General features: G+C 38.8%; 1 protein-coding gene across 17 annotated transcripts in view; it reads left to right on the top strand.

Moving 5' to 3' along the window:
• LOC111236397 (collagen alpha-1(XIII) chain-like) overlaps positions 1-18,925 on the top strand; it is a 165,539-nt gene that overhangs the window by 96,443 nt on the left and 50,171 nt on the right. For 15 of the 17 annotated variants that reach the window (XM_022765108.1, XM_022765092.1, XM_022765107.1 and 12 more), the window contains exons 4-11: positions 4,406-4,432; positions 14,015-14,065; positions 16,092-16,127; positions 16,472-16,498; positions 16,698-16,724; positions 17,332-17,358; positions 17,439-17,465; positions 17,846-17,872. In XM_022765108.1, the coding sequence (XP_022620829.1) occupies positions 4,406-4,432; positions 14,015-14,065; positions 16,092-16,127; positions 16,472-16,498; positions 16,698-16,724; positions 17,332-17,358; positions 17,439-17,465; positions 17,846-17,872 (249 nt within the window). The remainder of the gene's footprint in view (positions 1-4,405; positions 4,433-14,014; positions 14,066-16,091; positions 16,128-16,471; positions 16,499-16,697; positions 16,725-17,331; positions 17,359-17,438; positions 17,466-17,845; positions 17,873-18,925) is intronic. The other 2 variants (XM_022765094.1, XM_022765098.1) reach the window with 2 other exon arrangements.

Below are 18,925 nucleotides of genomic sequence, written 5' to 3'. Positions count from 1 at the left end.
GCCATGATTGCGTTGAGATCCGACCTTGACCCCGCTTCCGCGGCCGGATCTACATCAAGCGAGTCTGAGGCGTCCAGCCCTAGCTTCGGCTTTTGAGATTTAAGCATTTTGAGCAGCTTTGAATTAAAAGACACGACTAATTCGAGGGACTTGGCACTTTAGAGACACGTTCGCACCGGGAAGGACGAGAAGGAGAGGAGGAATATTAAATAAATGTTCAATCTAAGCAGAGCCCAAAAAACACGTCTTCACATGTTGCTGCTCTGCTGCGCCCCTCAATTTTTTTTCAATTCTACTCAGACCGCTTCTCCATTCCTCTCTTCCTCCTCCTCTTTATTGCTTCCTATTTCAGTGTCCTCACTGTCAGACAGGAATGTGTACATATTTTGTAGATATGTCTAATAGATCTTTCCTCATTATGTAGATAAAAATGTCATCTAGGCCGGATTATGTTTCCTCAAAAACACGTTCTACTGCAAATTAATTGTGCATGAGTGTATTTTTAAGCACACAGGGTTACATTAAACTTGAACCCTCTGCATCAAAGGATTTTATAGTGCTCAAAGGTTATGAGACACATTAAAAATTGACAAAAGCGAATGTACAACACAACAGCATTTAATTTATATTTATATTCAAACACCAAAGACAATTATAGTTCAGTTTAATGTTTCAAGTTCCCTCGATCCAGGATTACTGATGTGAGGAGGATGATTTGATCTCTCGTGCTGTTGGCTAACACACAGTCACACACTCTCTATATCGATTTGCTCTATACCTGTGTGTGCCCATGCTTCCTGGATGGTAATAGGCATTTCTAATGAATAACAGGCCGTGGAAGAAGCTCTGCACAGTAGGAGCCCAGTCCTGAACTTAGAGAATAAGTCAGTCAGAAACACTTGGGCCCCAGCCACACTGCATACTTCACCTGCGCATGACGGTTGCCTCTTGCTTTTCATTTTGGCAGCCATGTTAATAGGTTAGAGCATCCACACAGCCCAAGGCAAAGCTCTGTTGATGTCATATTGACATCATACCAGCAGCATTACATAGAACTGACACCTTTCACTATAGTTTCAATGTCCAGGCAGAATCTGAATAGGACATGAAAAAAAAAATATTGTTTTCCTTTTTTTAAACCATTTTAACAGCTGCATGTTATTAGAAGAGAAAGTAGAGGCTATGTCCTATATAGCCACAGCAGAAACCAAATGGAGACTATAATCATAATATGTCAATAAGTTAACAGAACATGGGGCGTCGTGTGGTCTAAGCAGGCGCCCCATGTGTAGAGGCTACAGTCCTCGCTGCAGTTGGCCCCGGTTCGAGTCCCGCATCAGACAGCCTTTGCTGCATGTCATTCCCCCTCTCTCTGCCTCCCCTTTTCCTGTCTCTCTCTACTGCACTATCAATAAAGGCATAAAAAGCCCAAAAAAAATATACTTAAAAAAAAAAAAAAAAAAAAAAAAGTTAACATTAGATGAAGGGAAATACTTTACTGGTACTCTCTCTCTCTCTCTCTCTCTCTCTCTCTCTCTCTCTCTCTCTCTCTCTCTGTCTCTGGGAAGTGTGGTCCTCTCACAAGACTCCTCATGAAGGAATATTGATGACATGCAGGCATTCAAGAGCAGGCAGTTATCATTCTCCTCAGTGAAAAGTCAATGCCCCAGCAGCTTTTTAGAAAATGTCAAGAGTTCCTGTTTTCACTTTCAACCAATTAGCATTCCATGCTTTACTCAAGTGCTGCTTACACAAGGAGCAGTGATTTGTGTTCCGCCCACTTAATGAAACACAACACACTGGACTTTTGACAATGTGCCTTTTATTGTTCTTAGAACCCTGACAGAACAGAAGCCCATTATGTTCTAGCTCCTTGTGATTTGTTTTTGATAAAAGGTACAATTCTGCATTAGCAAGGTATTCAAGTGGGGTTAGAAGTTTTGAGTGTTTGTTATACAGCAAAATTCAGCATTGTGTTCTCCCAAAACCAACCTTTGCATGAGTCTTAAAAAACTGTTGAAAAAAAACTTGAAAAATCTTAAAATATTATTAACCTAACACCTTTTGACCAGAACTTGAAGCAGCATGTTACCGCCCAGCTGTGTTTTTTGTGTGTGCAGTCACTGACTTGAAAAGGACAAAACAAAACATACATTATAGTAGGAATGTCACAGTACCAAGTCAATGCCAAAATTCTGAATACATGAGGGAAGCATGATAAAGTGCTCTAGTCTGATGTCAAGTGCAATGGGAAGAAGAAGGAAGGCAGACATGGTAAATGATATAAACAACATGTGGAATGGTGGTGACAAGTGCAGCTGCAGCAACAGGGCCACTGTGGGAAAAAAACAAAACAGAAAGAGTTGTATTTGGAGATATCACCAGGATCATCAGGGACAAGTTATAGACAAGCACGACATGTCAGACCCACTCCACTCTTTTCTCATTCATACTCCACAACCAGCAAAACACTATTTTACGGCACATTTTCCAAACGCTAACACACTGTTTCAAAACTGTTAAAAACACATGCAAAACAGAATGGTGGCAACTTTCATACATTTATGCAGTAACCATATTGAAATATATAGAAAATATTAGGAGAATATTTACAGTAAAATTAAATAATAAAAATTCCAAACCCAGCTAATTGCAATTTAAATTTGAAGCAGTTGCACACTGTACCCATTGAAAGAATGTGTGAAAAAACTCTGGTATCAATATGTCCAGGAAAGATGTTTGTTCAATAACCAAACAGGGTACATACACAGCTATTCATAAAGTAGAGTATTGTAAAACTGTGGATTTACTGTATTTTAGAGAGTAATGGAGATGGAGGCAGGCAAACTGCACATGCATTTATCTTTGTGGATGAAGCTGGATTCAACCTGACAAAATGATGGTTTGCTGTCACACAAACCGCTCATTGGCCCCTACAATACAGAGAGGCTCATTTCTTTTCTGGATGACCTGCAAAATTGACTTGTGTCAGTGGAGGAGAGAAGTCGAGGGGCAAGAAACTTCCCTACCTTCGTTGTTGTGTGGGATAATGTGGCATTTCACCATCCTGCTGCAGTTTGCTGCAAATGCCAGGATGTCGGTACTGTTCCTGCCTCCACACTCCCTCTTCCTAAACCCCACAGAGAAGTTTTTCTCTGCGTGGAAGTGGAAGGTTTATGACCAGATAACCCTAACCCATCCAGTCCTTACTGGATGCCATGAATGCGGGTTGTGGAGACAGTTCTCCTGAAGGCTGCCAGGGTTGGATTAGACATTTTAGGAGATACTTTCCAAGATTGCCAGAAGACATAAAATGTGATGTTGATGAGAACTTGAAGAGAGGGAGGACTAGAACCCTCACAGTACTGTACAGTATAAGTTATTATACTATAAATGTTGTTTTTTTGTAGTTATTTTTGCTGTCAGTGAAGAATTCATATGCTTATTATGACACAAATGTCTAATAAGATAAAACATTTTATGTCCAACAGGCCAAAGGTCAATGTTACTGTGTCACAATAATGTTCTGCAAAAACACTTATTGCCATTATTCAACACTGTGACTCAGGAACAGGAGAGGTTGTAAGTTGATTGGTTGGCGGAGGCAAATATCATATATAGTTGGTACATTACCTGCAGTAGATTATGATGAGCGTCCCAGTTAGGAAAGCCAGTTAGAAAAATGTGTTTTAGTCACTTTTAAAAGACACCCACCGAAACAATCCAATATCCGTTTAAATGTACACTTCAGTTGCGGTTTATCTTCCTGTGAAAAACAGCACTTTCATTTGACAGTAAATTTTTTCAACCTTTGAAATACCGCATTCCTACGCACAAGTGCACTTACGGAGTCACTGTGTTACGCCGCTTTATGATATGGCGTGTGTAAAACATTTTTTTTGTCTTGGCCCCATGCACACTAACACATCCCTCTGCCACTTTGCTGGAGCCCCTGTCAGCTGTCCTAACTGGGACCGCACTCATCATAATCTACTGCTGCTAATGTACCAACTATATATGACTACCTCACACAACCCCCCGTCAAAAAACCCAAACTATCCCTTTAAATGAATATTTTCACAGTACCAGTCTATCACCATGTTAGTCCATTTAAACTACTGCTTGCATACTGACTATGTAGAGGGATGTGTGTTTGTGTATGTGCGTGTGTTAGCACATTGCGTGTGCTGTAGCCTCTTTATACCTTGCTATTGTGAATTGTGTAATTGTGGTATTTGTACCATACAACTGGTGTGGTGACATCCCTACAAGTAACTACCCGGAGTTTTTTCTACTCACTTTATTCTGGCCTGATACAGTGCAGCTATCTTTCATTATGTGGACTTTATCTGAAAAAAATGTATTCTTTCCTTTTTGTACCAATTCTCTCTCACCCCTTTTTCAGGGTCCACCTGGACGAGCAGGCTTTCCGGTAACTTCTTTTTAACTGGTGTTTTTGTGTGTCTCTATATACAGTAATACATATGTGATCACTGCTGTATTGATCTCTCTGCCTACTCTACTGTTTTCATTTGGATTTTCAAATGAGTTACAGTTAAAAAAAAAATATATATATATATATATATGTATATATATATATATATATATTAAACAACCTATAGTATATATCACATAATTTGCTTCGTTAAAATTGCTATGGAGGGAACATAATTGCTGCATTAATCAAAATAAGGTTTTGCAACTTCACTTCAAAATCTTCAAAAAATGTCAAAAATATCATTTAACAAAAAGAATAAAACAACTGAAACATAGTATTTACATACTCCTCTTCTCCTCATACTGATGGGAAATCCCACCACTGCTTCGCTCTCTCTTCTTTTTTGACTTGAAGGTGTAAAGACACATGTGCTTTTCGTCATTCCATCGTTTCCACAATCCTGTAGATGAGTCAACATCTCACCACTGCCATATCTATCAAACTAAAGACAGCGTGGTGGTACCATTACTTTGACCTGATGTTGGTGCAGTATTAAGCAACCAGTAAATCCAACAAGGTGACACTTCCCATGTGCTGATCTTATGTGATACTGCTGCAGGGTACTTCGGATACAGGGTGAGCACCTACATACATACTGAGGAGGGTGACTGCTGTGTTTATTTTCTGCATGCAGGGAAAACTCCAACACATTTGGACCCACATAAGCATCAGTTGGGCTGAGCTAAGCCAGTTGTCATAGAACAGCTTGAAATTCCTTTTCTTGGATATTGGTTCTGCCAGGGGCAGTACTACATTCCCACTTGATCCTACATCTGGAAGCTCAGGCCAGGACAGCTTTCCCAGTATCAATTTCAAAAATGGTCAGGGATTGTCATGTTGTTTTTGTCTTGATCTTCATCCTTACTGGTTTCTTCTTTTTTCCTTTCTATAAAAAATATGCAAAAAGTAATTTTCCATTGATAACGAAATAGATAAATGAAGCTTGAGCTGTAACAACCAAAGGAGTGATACATTTTTTTTCACTTCTACTCAGACCGTTTCTCCATTCCTCTCTTCCTCCTCCTCTTCATTGCTTCCTATCTCACTGTCCTCATTGTCAGACAGGATTTTGTACATATTTTGTAGATATGTAGATATGTAATAGATCTTTCTTTATTATGTAGATAAAAATGTCATCTAGGCCGGATTATGTTTCCTCAAAAACATGTTCTACTGCAAAATAATTGTGCATGAGTGTATTTTTAAGGAAACAGGGTTGCATTAAACTTGAACCCTCTGCATCAAAGGATTTTAAAAATTGAATTAGAAATAATTCAACAATCTGATTCTATTTTATTTCTGTGATCACATTAGAAACCTCAGAGATGTCAGTACAGCAGTGGAGCTAAGTGCTTATAGCTTTAAAAGATCATGGCCTCTTGGCTGTTTTAATATGGGTTGCTACACACACACACACACACACACACACACATATATATATATATATATATATATATATATATGTATCTATTAAGTGGGACAGTCATGTCAGACTGCTTCTGTTTTATAATCTCAGTCTAACACTCTCCTCTTTCTGCTGACCTGGCATGTCATGTCAGCATGTCAAATCCATATGTTTCCTTTAATGAAATAATGAAAACAGGTGGCCATCTAGTATCTGACCTTTGCCCTGTGTTGCCAATTACAAACAGCAAACTGTTGACACTTTGTGTCAAAGTCAGGATGAGATCCTTTTTGATATTTGTGATTGATTACATCAGTAAACCAGCAGGAAAAAAGGTCACAAGCAGACTGAATGATGGCAGGAGGATGTGGTTTTTTTGAAAGTGGACAAAATAAGGGAGCAGTGTTTTCCATAGAAGGTGTTTATGTCAGAATGTGACATTATAGGTCTTTATTAACCAATGGAGGGAGACCCCCACTGATACGATGGATGAATCATAAACACTTTGTGCATGCATGCGTGCGTGCGTGCGTGTGTGTGTTACTTTCAATCGTTGTTTGGACAGACCACAGTTTGAAAGCGTCATTGTGAGAACATTCTGGCTGGTCCTCAGAACTTCAAAGGGCTGTTTGAGGGTTAAGACTTGGTTTTAGGGTTCAGGTGAGGTTTAGGTTTAGGTTTAGGTTTAGGTTAGGATAAGATATTTATTATATATATGAGTGTCCATACACTAACATAGCACAAACATGCACATCTGAATCTAGCGCCCAGCTGAGGCTAAAAAGGGCTGTTAATATGCCTCAGACACCTTGATATTCGTCTTCTAAGGACCTGCAATAATCCTTTTATCTTAGGCTGTGTGTGTGTTGTGAGACTTCTGAGGCCCTAATAAGTCTGAAAACTGACCGATACAGTGACAGGCACTACAAAGGAATGATGTACAAGCAAAATAGCCTACCTGACCTATGTGTTGTAAGGCAGGAATAATTTATATAAACATGCTCAGTAAATAGAGCAGAAGGAAGTGCAGCACTGATCGGGATTGATTGACTGAAGTGCAACACATGAACTGAATGAGGAATTACAAAACACTAATTTTGTCTAATGGTTATAAAACTCTGCTTTTAGTGAAGGTTTTATTTTGTGGCTACATCAAATAATCATGATAGGTACGTTAGCCTCAAGCTCTCCATTACAACCATATTTGGTGGTGCCAAATAGGCCTTCAAAGACCCAGCTGTAGCCTGATAGCATTTAAATACTTTTATTTTAAGTACTATGCCACATACATGACAGAGATACCAGCGAATGTGATGTGCCAAGACTGAGTATCTGAATATCTGAATCCATGTCCAGACTCACAGGAGAGATGAGGAGTGGTATGAACTTGGTTAAATACCTTCATTTAAATGTTCCAACATCTGATTGGACAAATGCAGCACTCACTGGACATTTCCTGGACCTTCATTTTGGCCAACAACAGCCCTATTTAAAACCATTTCTGATCAAATATTAGGTGAAAAGTTGACCATGTGGTTGCTTGTGGCATAGTCAGAATGGTGATTGGTGATCAGATTGCAGTGCAGTTAAAATGAAAGAGATGTGAGTGTTAAGTTCATTTTCTTAGAGCCGTTCATCCAGTAGCCTTTGATATTCAGTGATGAGGGTTGCCATTATGTCAGAACGGAGACAAATAACATGCCATGGTTTTGTGGTTTAGTAGTGCAGTGGCTTTATGGCATTTAAACTCATGCATGCATTGACCAAAGCCAGCCTGATTGTAAGTGCCAAATCCAACTCCTTTTCATGATTGTCTCACCAAAATACTTCCAGGATTAATATCAAAACATCCTTTAATTCTTTAAAATCATAATCTTTAAGCTTTTCTTTATATCAGACCAGTTTTGACCAGGCTACTTTTTATGGCCAGCATTTCTACAGAAATAGCTCTTCAGTGTTTTGATTTGTTTGCCTCTGCACTTAGTGGTTTCCATTTGTGGAATTCACCTTTCCCACACAGGATTCAAAGGGCCTGATTTACTAAGATCCCAAATAAAGAGCGCTAAATTGCGTGCGCACACGGATAGATTGCGCACGCTGCCTGTTTGGGGCTTGCGGGTGATTTACTTAGATTAACAGCGCAATTGACTACAGGTGCAAAAGTGATTGAGCCCACCCTATTTAAATGAGGATTTTGCACGAGTTAAGGGTGTTCACCGTGGCGAATGCAAACGAGCAGACCCAACGGAAGCGCAAAAGCAAATTTGAAGCCACGGAATTGGAGGTGCTGGTACAAGAGGCAAACAAGCACATTTCTGAGTTTCATAGCAGGCACTGCATGACTCCTCCTTGTGACTGGATCCAAATCAGCTCCTACTTCACGGAGAAGCTCCAAAATGGCATCGCCAGATAACCGATATGTCTCGATTATTTTTTCTTCTGCCATTCCAAAAAGAGTGACACGAACAGAAAAGATGCGTTCTCTCCATTGCCTGTCGTGCCTACGCCGCCTCCTTGCAACAATGACCACAGCCATCTGTGCGCACAGCTGTGCCAGGTAGCCTAAGACTTGACTTTCAAACGTGCTAAATATAGACGCAAAAATAATCAGCGCAATTAGTTTCAGGTTTGGTAAATCTCATTGCGTGCACAAAATGATTCTATTTGCATCTACTCCTCCCGATATTTTGCCCGACTGACAGACGCGATCCTCGGTGCGCCCGGTTGGTAGATCAGCATCAACATGTGTTTGCGCGTGCTGTCGCGTTTGCGCACGTTTTTACGCACGCAAAGCTTTAGTAAATCAGGCCCAAACTGTGTACACATAAAAGATGTATGTGATACAGAGGATAAAGGCTAGTGTTACACAACATTGTTGAAATATAAAGCATAGATGGCTTTATAGTGTGTGAAACATGAGGCGCCCTATCTATCTGTCCTTAATACTCAGTTCAGATATCGAAAAACTATCAAAGGTACAAACCTCAGGAACACAGGATAGGGACAGATGGGACAGACATGCATGGTGAATCCATATGACAACCAGTTTGCTTTTCTGAGCCAGAACAAGCTGCCCTTAGCGGCCGATATGTGTCACTTTGAGCAGAACCGTGAGCAGATTTGCATTTAGAATTAAATTTATAATGAAGATTTTTTTTATTTGAACTGGCTTTCAGTCCCGGACATTTCAGATATATTTTATTAAGCAGTGAATACTTGATAAAACTGATCCTCAAAGCAATTTTGAAAAGATGTTGTAGTTTATAATTTAAAGGAAACCTGAATATCTCTCAGACTTGAATAGGTCATTTCATGCAAGTGCCTATACCCCAATTCTTGCAAAAGTTTATTACAGGTTGCTGAGTCATGCGCTGTATCTCCGCAGCTCAACATTATGCCTTGTCCCTCCTGACAGAGGCAGGCACATTAAAAGGCTTCAGAAATAGATACCCTCATTTAAGTCAAGTTGAGTGTTATCTCAAGTAATGTGAAAGAAAATACAGGGTGAACAAGTGTTGCAGGACTTGAACTGAGTATGTGTCAGAGTACAGTTGTTGTTATGGCCAGTTGATGAGAGGAATATTTCAGACTCATTTAACATTATTTCAGATCTCAGATCAGGAGTCTTGGGTTGGGCATGACTGCACCAGATTCATTTTTCAGTCACAGTATAATGAAATGCTTGTCTCTAGTCTTAACATTAGGCATGGCATGGTGAACCTACTAAGTCCTCTCAACACTATTATTCTTTAAATGGATACCATGGCATTACGACTTTTACAAACTGTGTATACCCACTGTTATTGTCCCTTTCCCAAAAGTAGGAGCCATTACGTTTAATGATTGATTATAACAGTGCTGAAAAAACAGTGTTAGTGATGTGAGCAGCTACTCTTCTTATGCTGTCTCAGCTGAATTTGTTTAAATTAAATTCTGGTTCATTAAATAAGATTACATAAGCCTTGAAAATGACAAACAGCCCATAAGTCTAAATGGTAAGGTATCCCTATAGCTCACTTCAGTCTAATGTTCCTAATGACCCCTGTTTCTTCTGAATCTGCACTGGTCAATAGGGTGACAAAGGAAATATGGGAATTCCTGGGAAAATGGTGAGTGACTTGGGTTTGTGTATCCAGCACAATGGTTGTGTTGATATGACTTCATATATCAGCTGTAAGGAAAGCAGGGAGTTCAGACAGAGGCTGCTAGACTAAAATGTATTTACTCTTAAAGGCTCTGCACACCTATGGTACAACCACCTGTCTGCATTCTAATAAGTTCAAAGAATCTTGGGAACACCTGTGGAGATGTGTGGGGCCTTCAACTGAGTGTATCATGATAATTTAACATAATGACCCAAAACTTTTAAATCTTTAAGTTTGTTAATTGTGGCAATATGATACAAATAGGAAAGTCAGCTATCACCACTACTACAGATACTCTAATGATATGTTATGTTCTGTGTATTTATAGTTGAATAAGTCCCACATTTTCAGTCTTGTTTTCAGTTTGCTGGCCTTTTAATTTGTGTGTGTCTGGAAATATTCAATTGGAATTTTGTAAAGTAAATGTAATTACTAATTACAGCATTAGCAGTCTGTTTTATAGTTTAACCATACCTGTAATCTTGTTTCAACATACATTCCCTGATTTTGCTACAGCAACCAACAATGAATCCCAAGATCTAACCTTACTGTATTATTACAAAATCTCTTTTACATAAGTATTACTCCCAGTCATTAACACACTGTTATAGGGTTACCACACAATTCACTTTGTTAGTTTGAAACACTTCTTTTGGATATAGCCTTATTTCAAACAATTTCAGCATTACCACATGTGGATTATATTTAACACTTCTAACATGTCTCCATAGGTAACAGGCTTCTTGCCTAGATAAGGAATTTTCACAGCATAAAATCAAGTCAGAATGCTTAAATAGTTAGTTGTTGTTGTTAGTAACAGATGTTCTATATTTATATTAAATATAGGATACTATGAATTACAAGCACTCAAATCAATTCAGTCCGAAGTTGATTTTGACAATAAATATGTAATTACCCAAAATGTATTATATTTAATACATCGAAGGTCCAATTTTACATGAAAGGCTGTGAACGAGTTAGTGAACTGACATGTTTGTCTAATTCTGCTTCCAGAATAGAGTTGTGTTTCCCTCATGCCCCCTCTTAAAGACATGTTTAACCCTTAATCAGATTTGTTGTATCATGGTGTCTAATGAAATAGTCACTTGCTGTATATCTCATTTGGTTACATGTAGCTCTCTACCACAAAGCAATCCTTAATGTCTCAGTAAAAGAATGTGGCTTAGCAAAATACCATCACACCACATCTAATAGCAAACATCTTCCCAAGAACTACATATCATGTAATATCATTGTTATGAATCCTACCACTTTGAACTGTCTCTCTTTGAAAACATTGATGGTACTCAGTTAAACACATATTAACTAATGTGTGAATAATGAAAAAAGCAGTGTGAAATAAGCGTGAATGTTGATGTTACAAAAATTGTTGAAGGATTAGTTGGACCTGATTCCAATATCAGAAAGGATGTTTAAGATAATGTTTGACTACATAAATATTGAGGCATTTAACCTCCACTTAGCTGCATTAAACTTACACATATAATAGCTCCCCTTAGCCCTCCCCATCCCATCCCCCATTGCTAGTCCTGGAGGATGCTGCATGCCCTGAACCATCTCCATGACTCTAACACTGGTCCCTCTCTCTCTTGTGTCTCTCTCCTCCCTTCACACCTTTTTGCATGCTACTGTGTCTGCTGTAACTGATCCCAGGGCTTAAAAGGACAAGCAGGGGTGAAGGTAAGTTTAGGAGCATGTGCTTTTAGCAGAAATATGTAATTTATCACCAGTCAAAGACAAACTGCAACTGTCCTGTAAGTTTCTGGCTTTGGCTTGGTGTCCTTTGGTACTTTGGTCGCCTATAGCCAATCCAGTCTGCGCAAGTAGGATGAGTGGTAGAAAAATGATGAAATATAAACAGTCATTTGAGACATTGCTAAGATGTGGTTTAGTGGGTGGTGGTGTTGTTTATATCAGGAACTCAAATCTGTATTTTAAAACAGCATCAGGATCACATTCTGTAAATGGTTTCCCACTCTGGTTGGGTTACCTGCACTCTTTACACTTTGAAACACAGTAGTAATAATTTGTCACATAAGCTTCTGAAAGTTCTAATTTAAGACTCCACAAAGAAAATGGAGAGACATTTATAGAGGCCACAGTCGAGTGCACAAGGAGATTCTCAAAGAGAACTTGAATAGAGTTATACAGTATATTGAGACAAATAATATTGTTTCTGGTACCACAGTTAAATCTTAGCTCTCTGTCATTTTGAAGTTACCATAAATATGGAGCTGCCACCTGGGATAGAAAAGATTGATTTGGTGTCAAGGTGGAAGTTACAGTTACAGTTAAATTTTACTGTAGTCTCCAACATTTGGGCTCAGGAATTGCAAAAGTACTTCAACAGAAATGGTAAACGTAGATTAATTTTCCACTGTCATTACTACAGAGACAGAAAAATCGAAAATGATCACTTTTATTTACATCAGTGTAATGAACTCTGCCCACAAAACTTGTCACCTGCATTTTGTTGAATGTTGATTTTTTAGGTCATCATTGCATCGAGTTCAATGCATAGATAGCAGCTTAGTAAAACTCAGACCTAAACTTTAACCAATGTACACTGTGGAGGTTTTGATTACTGTTAGTGCTATAAAGCAATGTTTTGAAGGGTCCAAATTCTTTTCTGTTCTTGTGCATGTCTACAATGATGCAGATTTGTGTGCATGATGCATAGCAGTGGTTTCACCCCATTCCACAGATCAGCAGGTGACAGTAACAGGCCATGAAATGAAGCAAAGAAGGGAAGGAGGGATGGAAAACATGGTAACCAATAAACACAAGGAAGAAAATATATTGAACACATTTATTGGGCCTCAAGGATACATACATACATGCATTTTGTGAAACACTAAATGCAGAAGTACTAGCTATAACATTTAGTAACATTTTTGGAAATAAACTTTCTCCATCTGTTAAGCTGGCTGACCATTTTCCCCCAAAGATTTCTTTGTTTTCACCTCTACTAGTAAATACTTTTCATATTAACACTAAATTGACCATAGCTCATTTTGATGAACACTACTCTGTTGTCCTCCTCCACTCTACACATCTTTTTAGCCTCTTTATCCGAAATGCTTTGGTTTCCCAGTTGGCAAATTTCTTTTCTTAGCAACTTTGTGTCCAGCAACATCACCTGCCCAGAACCAAATAGCAGACAGACAAAGTTAATAGCTAGCTGGTGCAGAAGGCACAACATTTAGCAGCTAATGAGTCAGATGATTTTCTAAGAAGTTGCTTGCAGCTTGTGTCCACTGCAGCCTCAGGTTTCTGTTCTAGGTGACAGGATGTGGAACCTGATGTGGTCTTCTGCAGTTGTAGTCCATCCACCTCAAGGTTGAACGTGTTATTCACTCTGAAGTTTTTGTGCTTAGCACACAGCTGTGAAGAGTGGTTATCTGAGTGACTGTAGCCTTTCTGTCAGCTCCCAGCAGTCTGTCCATTCTCCTCTGACCTCTGACATCTCTAATCAACACAGAGCTGCTGCTCACTGGATGATTTTGTTGTTGCTACATTCTGAGTAAAAATTCAGTTTGAGAAACACTCAAACCAGCCGTCTGACACCAACAATCATGTCATCGTCAAAGTGACTGAGATCACTTTCTCCCATCTCACTTCTAGCACTACCAACAGTCATTACATCGCTAAGTTTCTACACCTATTTCACAAGAACACAAAGATTAACTTTGCTGTGGAACTTTCTAGTGTTACCAGAGCTTTACATTTCTATGCATGTCCACCATGGCTGTCTGAGAGGTGGTATTTATGTGTTTAGAATTAGACACATTATATGTATGTGCTAGTGGATTGATTTTCCCCCACTATAGCTTTTTACTTTCGGAGGAATGCATCGATGTGCTGAATTTCACTGATCTCTGGAGGTGACTGAGAAACTGGAATATCCTAGTTATGTTTTTTTCCTGTCTTTGTATGTGTTCATAGGGAGCACCAGGCGAGCCAGGTCTGTCTATCATTGGACCAAGAGGACCTCCTGTAAGTGTCTTCACCTGTTCATACACTTAATACAGCTCTTATCTTCAATTACTGCTGCATGCCTACATGCCACACTTTTTTATTATCTACCATTTTAGTAGATCTCTGCTGAAGACACTCATAGACTTTTCACTTCTGTTGATTAAACTACAGAGAGAGAGTCTTGTTCTTTGGAGAATTGTGGGGGGGAAGACTGGGTGAATGCACCACAAATGACAGAATAATACTTTTTTACAGACGGTGTGAAAACAGCAGCATTGTTCAAGAGGACTCTAATATGCTTTGGCCATAAATTGGCTCATTAGTCATGCTTGTTTTATTAGGAAGCGAAGCAAGAAACTTCATCCTGGTCCAACTTGGGTCAGTGTTAGTTATCCAGGCTTCAGGCCTTAATGGTTCCTCTAACCCAAATCCTTGGGACAACAAATGAGTTTAGTGTTTCTTTTTTTCTCCTTTTTAGTTTTCAGGAGGACAATATAGCCTCATAAGTTTCATAACATGACTTTATAAAAAATAAAAAAAAACATAGAATAACCAAGAGTCTAGCCAACTGAAGTGGAGCACACATGTGTTTTTCTAGTTGATGGTTATTACAATGTATACCTGTGTGTGCCCACGCTTCCTGGATGGTAATAGGCATTTCTAATGAATAACAGGCCGTGGAAGAAGCTCTGCACAGTAGGAGCCCAGTCCTGAACTTAGAGAATAAGTCAGTCAGAAACACTTGGGCCCCAGCCACACTGCATACTTCACCTGCGCATGACGGTTGCCTCTTGCTTTTCATTTTGGCAGCCATGTTAATAGGTTAGAGCATCCACACAGCCCAAGGCAAAGCTCTGTTGATGTCATATTGACATCATACCAGCAGCATTACATAGAACTGACACCTTTCACTATAGTTTCAATGTCCAGGCAGAATCTGAATATGACATGAAAAAAAATATTGTTTTCCTTTTTTTAAACCATTTTAACAGCTGCATGTTATTAGAAGAGAAAGTAGAGGCTATGTCCTATACAGCCACAGCTATCTCTCTCTCTCTCTCTCTCTCTCTCTCTCTCCCTCTCTCTCTCTCTCTCTCTCTCTCTCTCTGTCTGAGTGAGTGAGAGCACTCACCAAAGGTAGGTTATGTTTTCAACCACATCTGTTCATTTGTCAGCAGCATTACATAAAAAGTAATGAAGTGATTTGACCCAAACTTGGTTGAGGAATTTGACATGGGCCAGCGAAGAACCCATACAACTTTGGGGATGATGGAAGATATTTTTAGAGCTGTGTGTATAATGTGTTATAGAGCATGTACAATTATGTCTTACATACATGCAGGAGACAGTTTTAAGGGAAATAATCATGAATTTCATTTTGGATGCATACATTTCCATGCCACTTTGAATGGTGACTCTTGACATTGTAAATACTATTTTGCCAAAATATACTTAACTTTTGAGTTTTTGCAAGAGCTTTTAACCACATCTCAAGGTCTTCATCGGTGAATGGATCTTTCCCATTTCTCTGAGAAATTATTTGACTTGGTTTAGGTCAATTCTTGACCTACAAAATAGCATCCTGCAAAAAACCACAAATCACCAAACAAAACTTAACTCAAAGTTCAATGACTAAGTTTTTCAAGAGCTTTCAGCTGCATCTCAATGTTGTCATCAGTGGAGAGATATTTTCCATTTTTTAAGCACTTAGCAGACTTTTTTTCATATTTGCCTTAAACTTGATGTAAGATTTTTGCAGATCTTTCAACTGCATCTCAGTTTTAATGAGTAAAAAGATCCTGAGTCACCATCCCATGACCTGAACCTTTAACTACATGGTTGTTGGAGATTGCTCAGAAGACTATGATAAGCTTCAAATTAAATAAATTGTTAAGGTTTTTTTTCCCCTAATACAAAATCTTGTATAAAAAAAACAATGAGGCCATGCTGGCTGAACATCCCTTGGAAAGAGAACCATATTTTCTTTCTTTCTTTCTTTCAGAAGTACAACAAACACACTGACTGACTGTTTTTCTGCTTATAGGGCCAACCTGGAACAAGAGGATTTCCAGGCTTTCCAGTAAGTCTTGAACTTGCTGTCTCTATGGTTGATGCTTTAATGATTTGTGTAAATGCTGGAAATTCTTTACTTTAATGAACAAAAGACAGCAAAGCTTAATTACAGTACACAAAACAATGAGGAGTTACCAAGGAATGAGTGAAGGATAAATCATAGTCTGACCTCTAATCAAAACATTTTTAACTGGTAGTTTGTGAATAATTATTTAACATGTAGTGATAACATAGTAATAGTAGATTGTGAGTTGATTGAGAAATGAGTGCCAGCTGTTGTTGTACAACTTTGTTTTGCAATTGCTGATCTCCATATTTAATCATACACCTCTTTTTCTTCTTTTATCCTAGGGGCCAATTGGGTTGGATGGCAAGCCTGTGAGTCTCCCCAATGTCATGTCAGAAACTGAATATACATATATACATATATAATATGTTTTTTATAATATATTTTTTATTGTATACATACATACATATATATATATATATATATATATATATATATTTATACATTAAATTTGCTAGATTGATATAGTTATTTTTATCACCTGCATTCACTGTTTAAATCTTTACGCAGGGACAGAATGGACTGAAGGGAGACATGGTAAGTATTCCTTGAATTTGTCATAAACATAGTTGCACTGTAATACCATTAAAACTTAAATGTGCATTTTGTGTTCATGTAATAAACTTTAGGTGTCTGTTTATTTTGAGCACAGCCGTAGCCATAGCTGTACAATGAACATCATGCTGCAGATAAAGCAGGATTAGGATTTTGGAATGAAAGACAACTTATTATGATTGACTCTCAGCTATTACAGAATCAAAGCAAGAATGTTCACCTCCAGCTTCCACAGGCTATTTAAATTAATGTTCACCATTCAGCTTCATTTTCCTTCAAGGTGGAAAATAAGCTGTTTAGTCAGCCAGTGGGGTCAGATGTATGTCAGATCTATGTGGTTCATTAATCTACCAATTACTGAGCTCTGACAGCTGGGCACACCAAAGGCCTGATGAGAAATCATAGAGTGCCATCACTCATAACAATTAGAATAGACCCCTGTAACAACTTATTCATCTGTCTGATTATAACTTGGCATGTTTTCTCATTGCACTCATATAAATTGGAGGAATGTGTGTTCAGTCATGTTGAATTCAAAATCAGTGGCTACATCACATTCAAGACTGACTGCATTGCTGGTGTCTTTCAGGGTCAGCGTGGTCCTAAAGGACAGCCAGTAAGTTTCTGAAGTCTGAAATATTGACCTGCTGGTCTTTTAGGCTAACTGTATAACCACTCATGTGTTTTAACTTCTAGGGGGAACCTGGATCTAAAGGGGAGAAGGTGAGACATGGTTTGCAGTGAGTGAGTAATACACTCTGTAGTTTCCCAGCCAGCAGTGGTGGAAAACCTACTCAGATCCTTTACTGAAAAGGGGTACTCCAACAAATTAGCATCACACTTCCATAAAGTTGGAACTCACAAGAAAGAAAAGGTTCAAAATTACTATGACTATCACTATGACATCATCAGGATGTTGTCAAAGATTTGGCAAAGCTTTTCCTGAGCCACTGTTTCCACTGGCTGAACTGCACTCATCATAACTGATCTTCACATATAACATCTGCGGACCTCCCCATTAAACTGAAACTGACTATGACTATGATTAGTGAAAAAATATGTGGAAAAATTTGTTGTGGTTCATTCCTCTGATTTCTCTGCAGGGCGTCTGTGGAGATTACACACACCGGGTAAGACAGCATTATTTTAAATGCTATTATCATGACACACATTGAATCTGTGCTGTTGTTCCTGCTACAGGGTTTAACATGATTTTACTCATTGTTTTGTGTGATGTGAGAACAGAATAGAAAAGTGAAGTTGGACAAACTGCTGCCTGAGTTGGCCAGACAAATGGCAGGTAGCAGGTTTGGCTTGTTGAGAGAAAACAATTACTGGCAGATTGCTACAGTATACAGACAAACATGATAAGAGCCTGGTTTTGAGGTGCCAAGAATGAGAGTCTCCTGTGTAAAGGGGGATTCAGATAGCTAATTCAACCTCTAAACCACTCCTGCCAAAGCTGGGGGTGGAAGGACATAAACATTTGCTACCTTGTTTAAAAGCCCCTCAAAATAGCAGTATGATACATGTTTAAATGTTTATATGGTTTTTTTTTTATCAGTAATGCATCATGTTGTGATATACATCTCTGGACAGCAAATGCTTCAGGCTAATTTCAGAATGGGCAGTTTAGAGAAAGAAGGACCCAGAGAGAACTTGAGGTGTGATGTTTTGAGGCTGAAAGAAAAGAAGCTCCAAACCAACTATATGGCTGCTGAATTTGTTTGTCATACACTTCGCTCAGCCCACTGAAGCAGTTTGACTGGGAGGTGCAGTCCCAGTGTCTGCTGACATTCAAGGCCTCAATCATATAGTGGAACCCATTGGGGGTTTGGGGGGGTTACTGTTGATTGAGTTAAATGTTCAGTGTTTAGAAAGTTTACCTTTGAAAACAAAGCCAACTGGATCAGCGAACATTTCTTTTGTTTTATGTAAGTGTGTATTCAGCAGCAGCCTCATTGTTACAAGAAAAATTCAATATTTTGGGAATACACTTACTTGCTTTCTCTATGAGTGTGAGATGTGAGGATCTCTTATATATGCAGTAAGCACACAGCTGGAGTCAGGATGTGATCAGCTTAGTTTAGCACAGAGACTGGAAGCCTGGAGACTGGAACCATGGTGTATTTGTCTCCATGGTGCAGGTTCATAAATGAACATGTCTAAATTACAAATTGTTA

This window comes from Seriola dumerili, unplaced genomic scaffold (assembly GCF_002260705.1).
Source record: "Seriola dumerili isolate Sdu_G_001 unplaced genomic scaffold, Sdu_1.0 BDQW01000665.1, whole genome shotgun sequence".
NCBI classification, from domain to species: Eukaryota; Metazoa; Chordata; class Actinopteri; order Carangiformes; family Carangidae; genus Seriola; species Seriola dumerili.
This window is presented reverse-complemented; position numbering and strand designations above follow the sequence as displayed.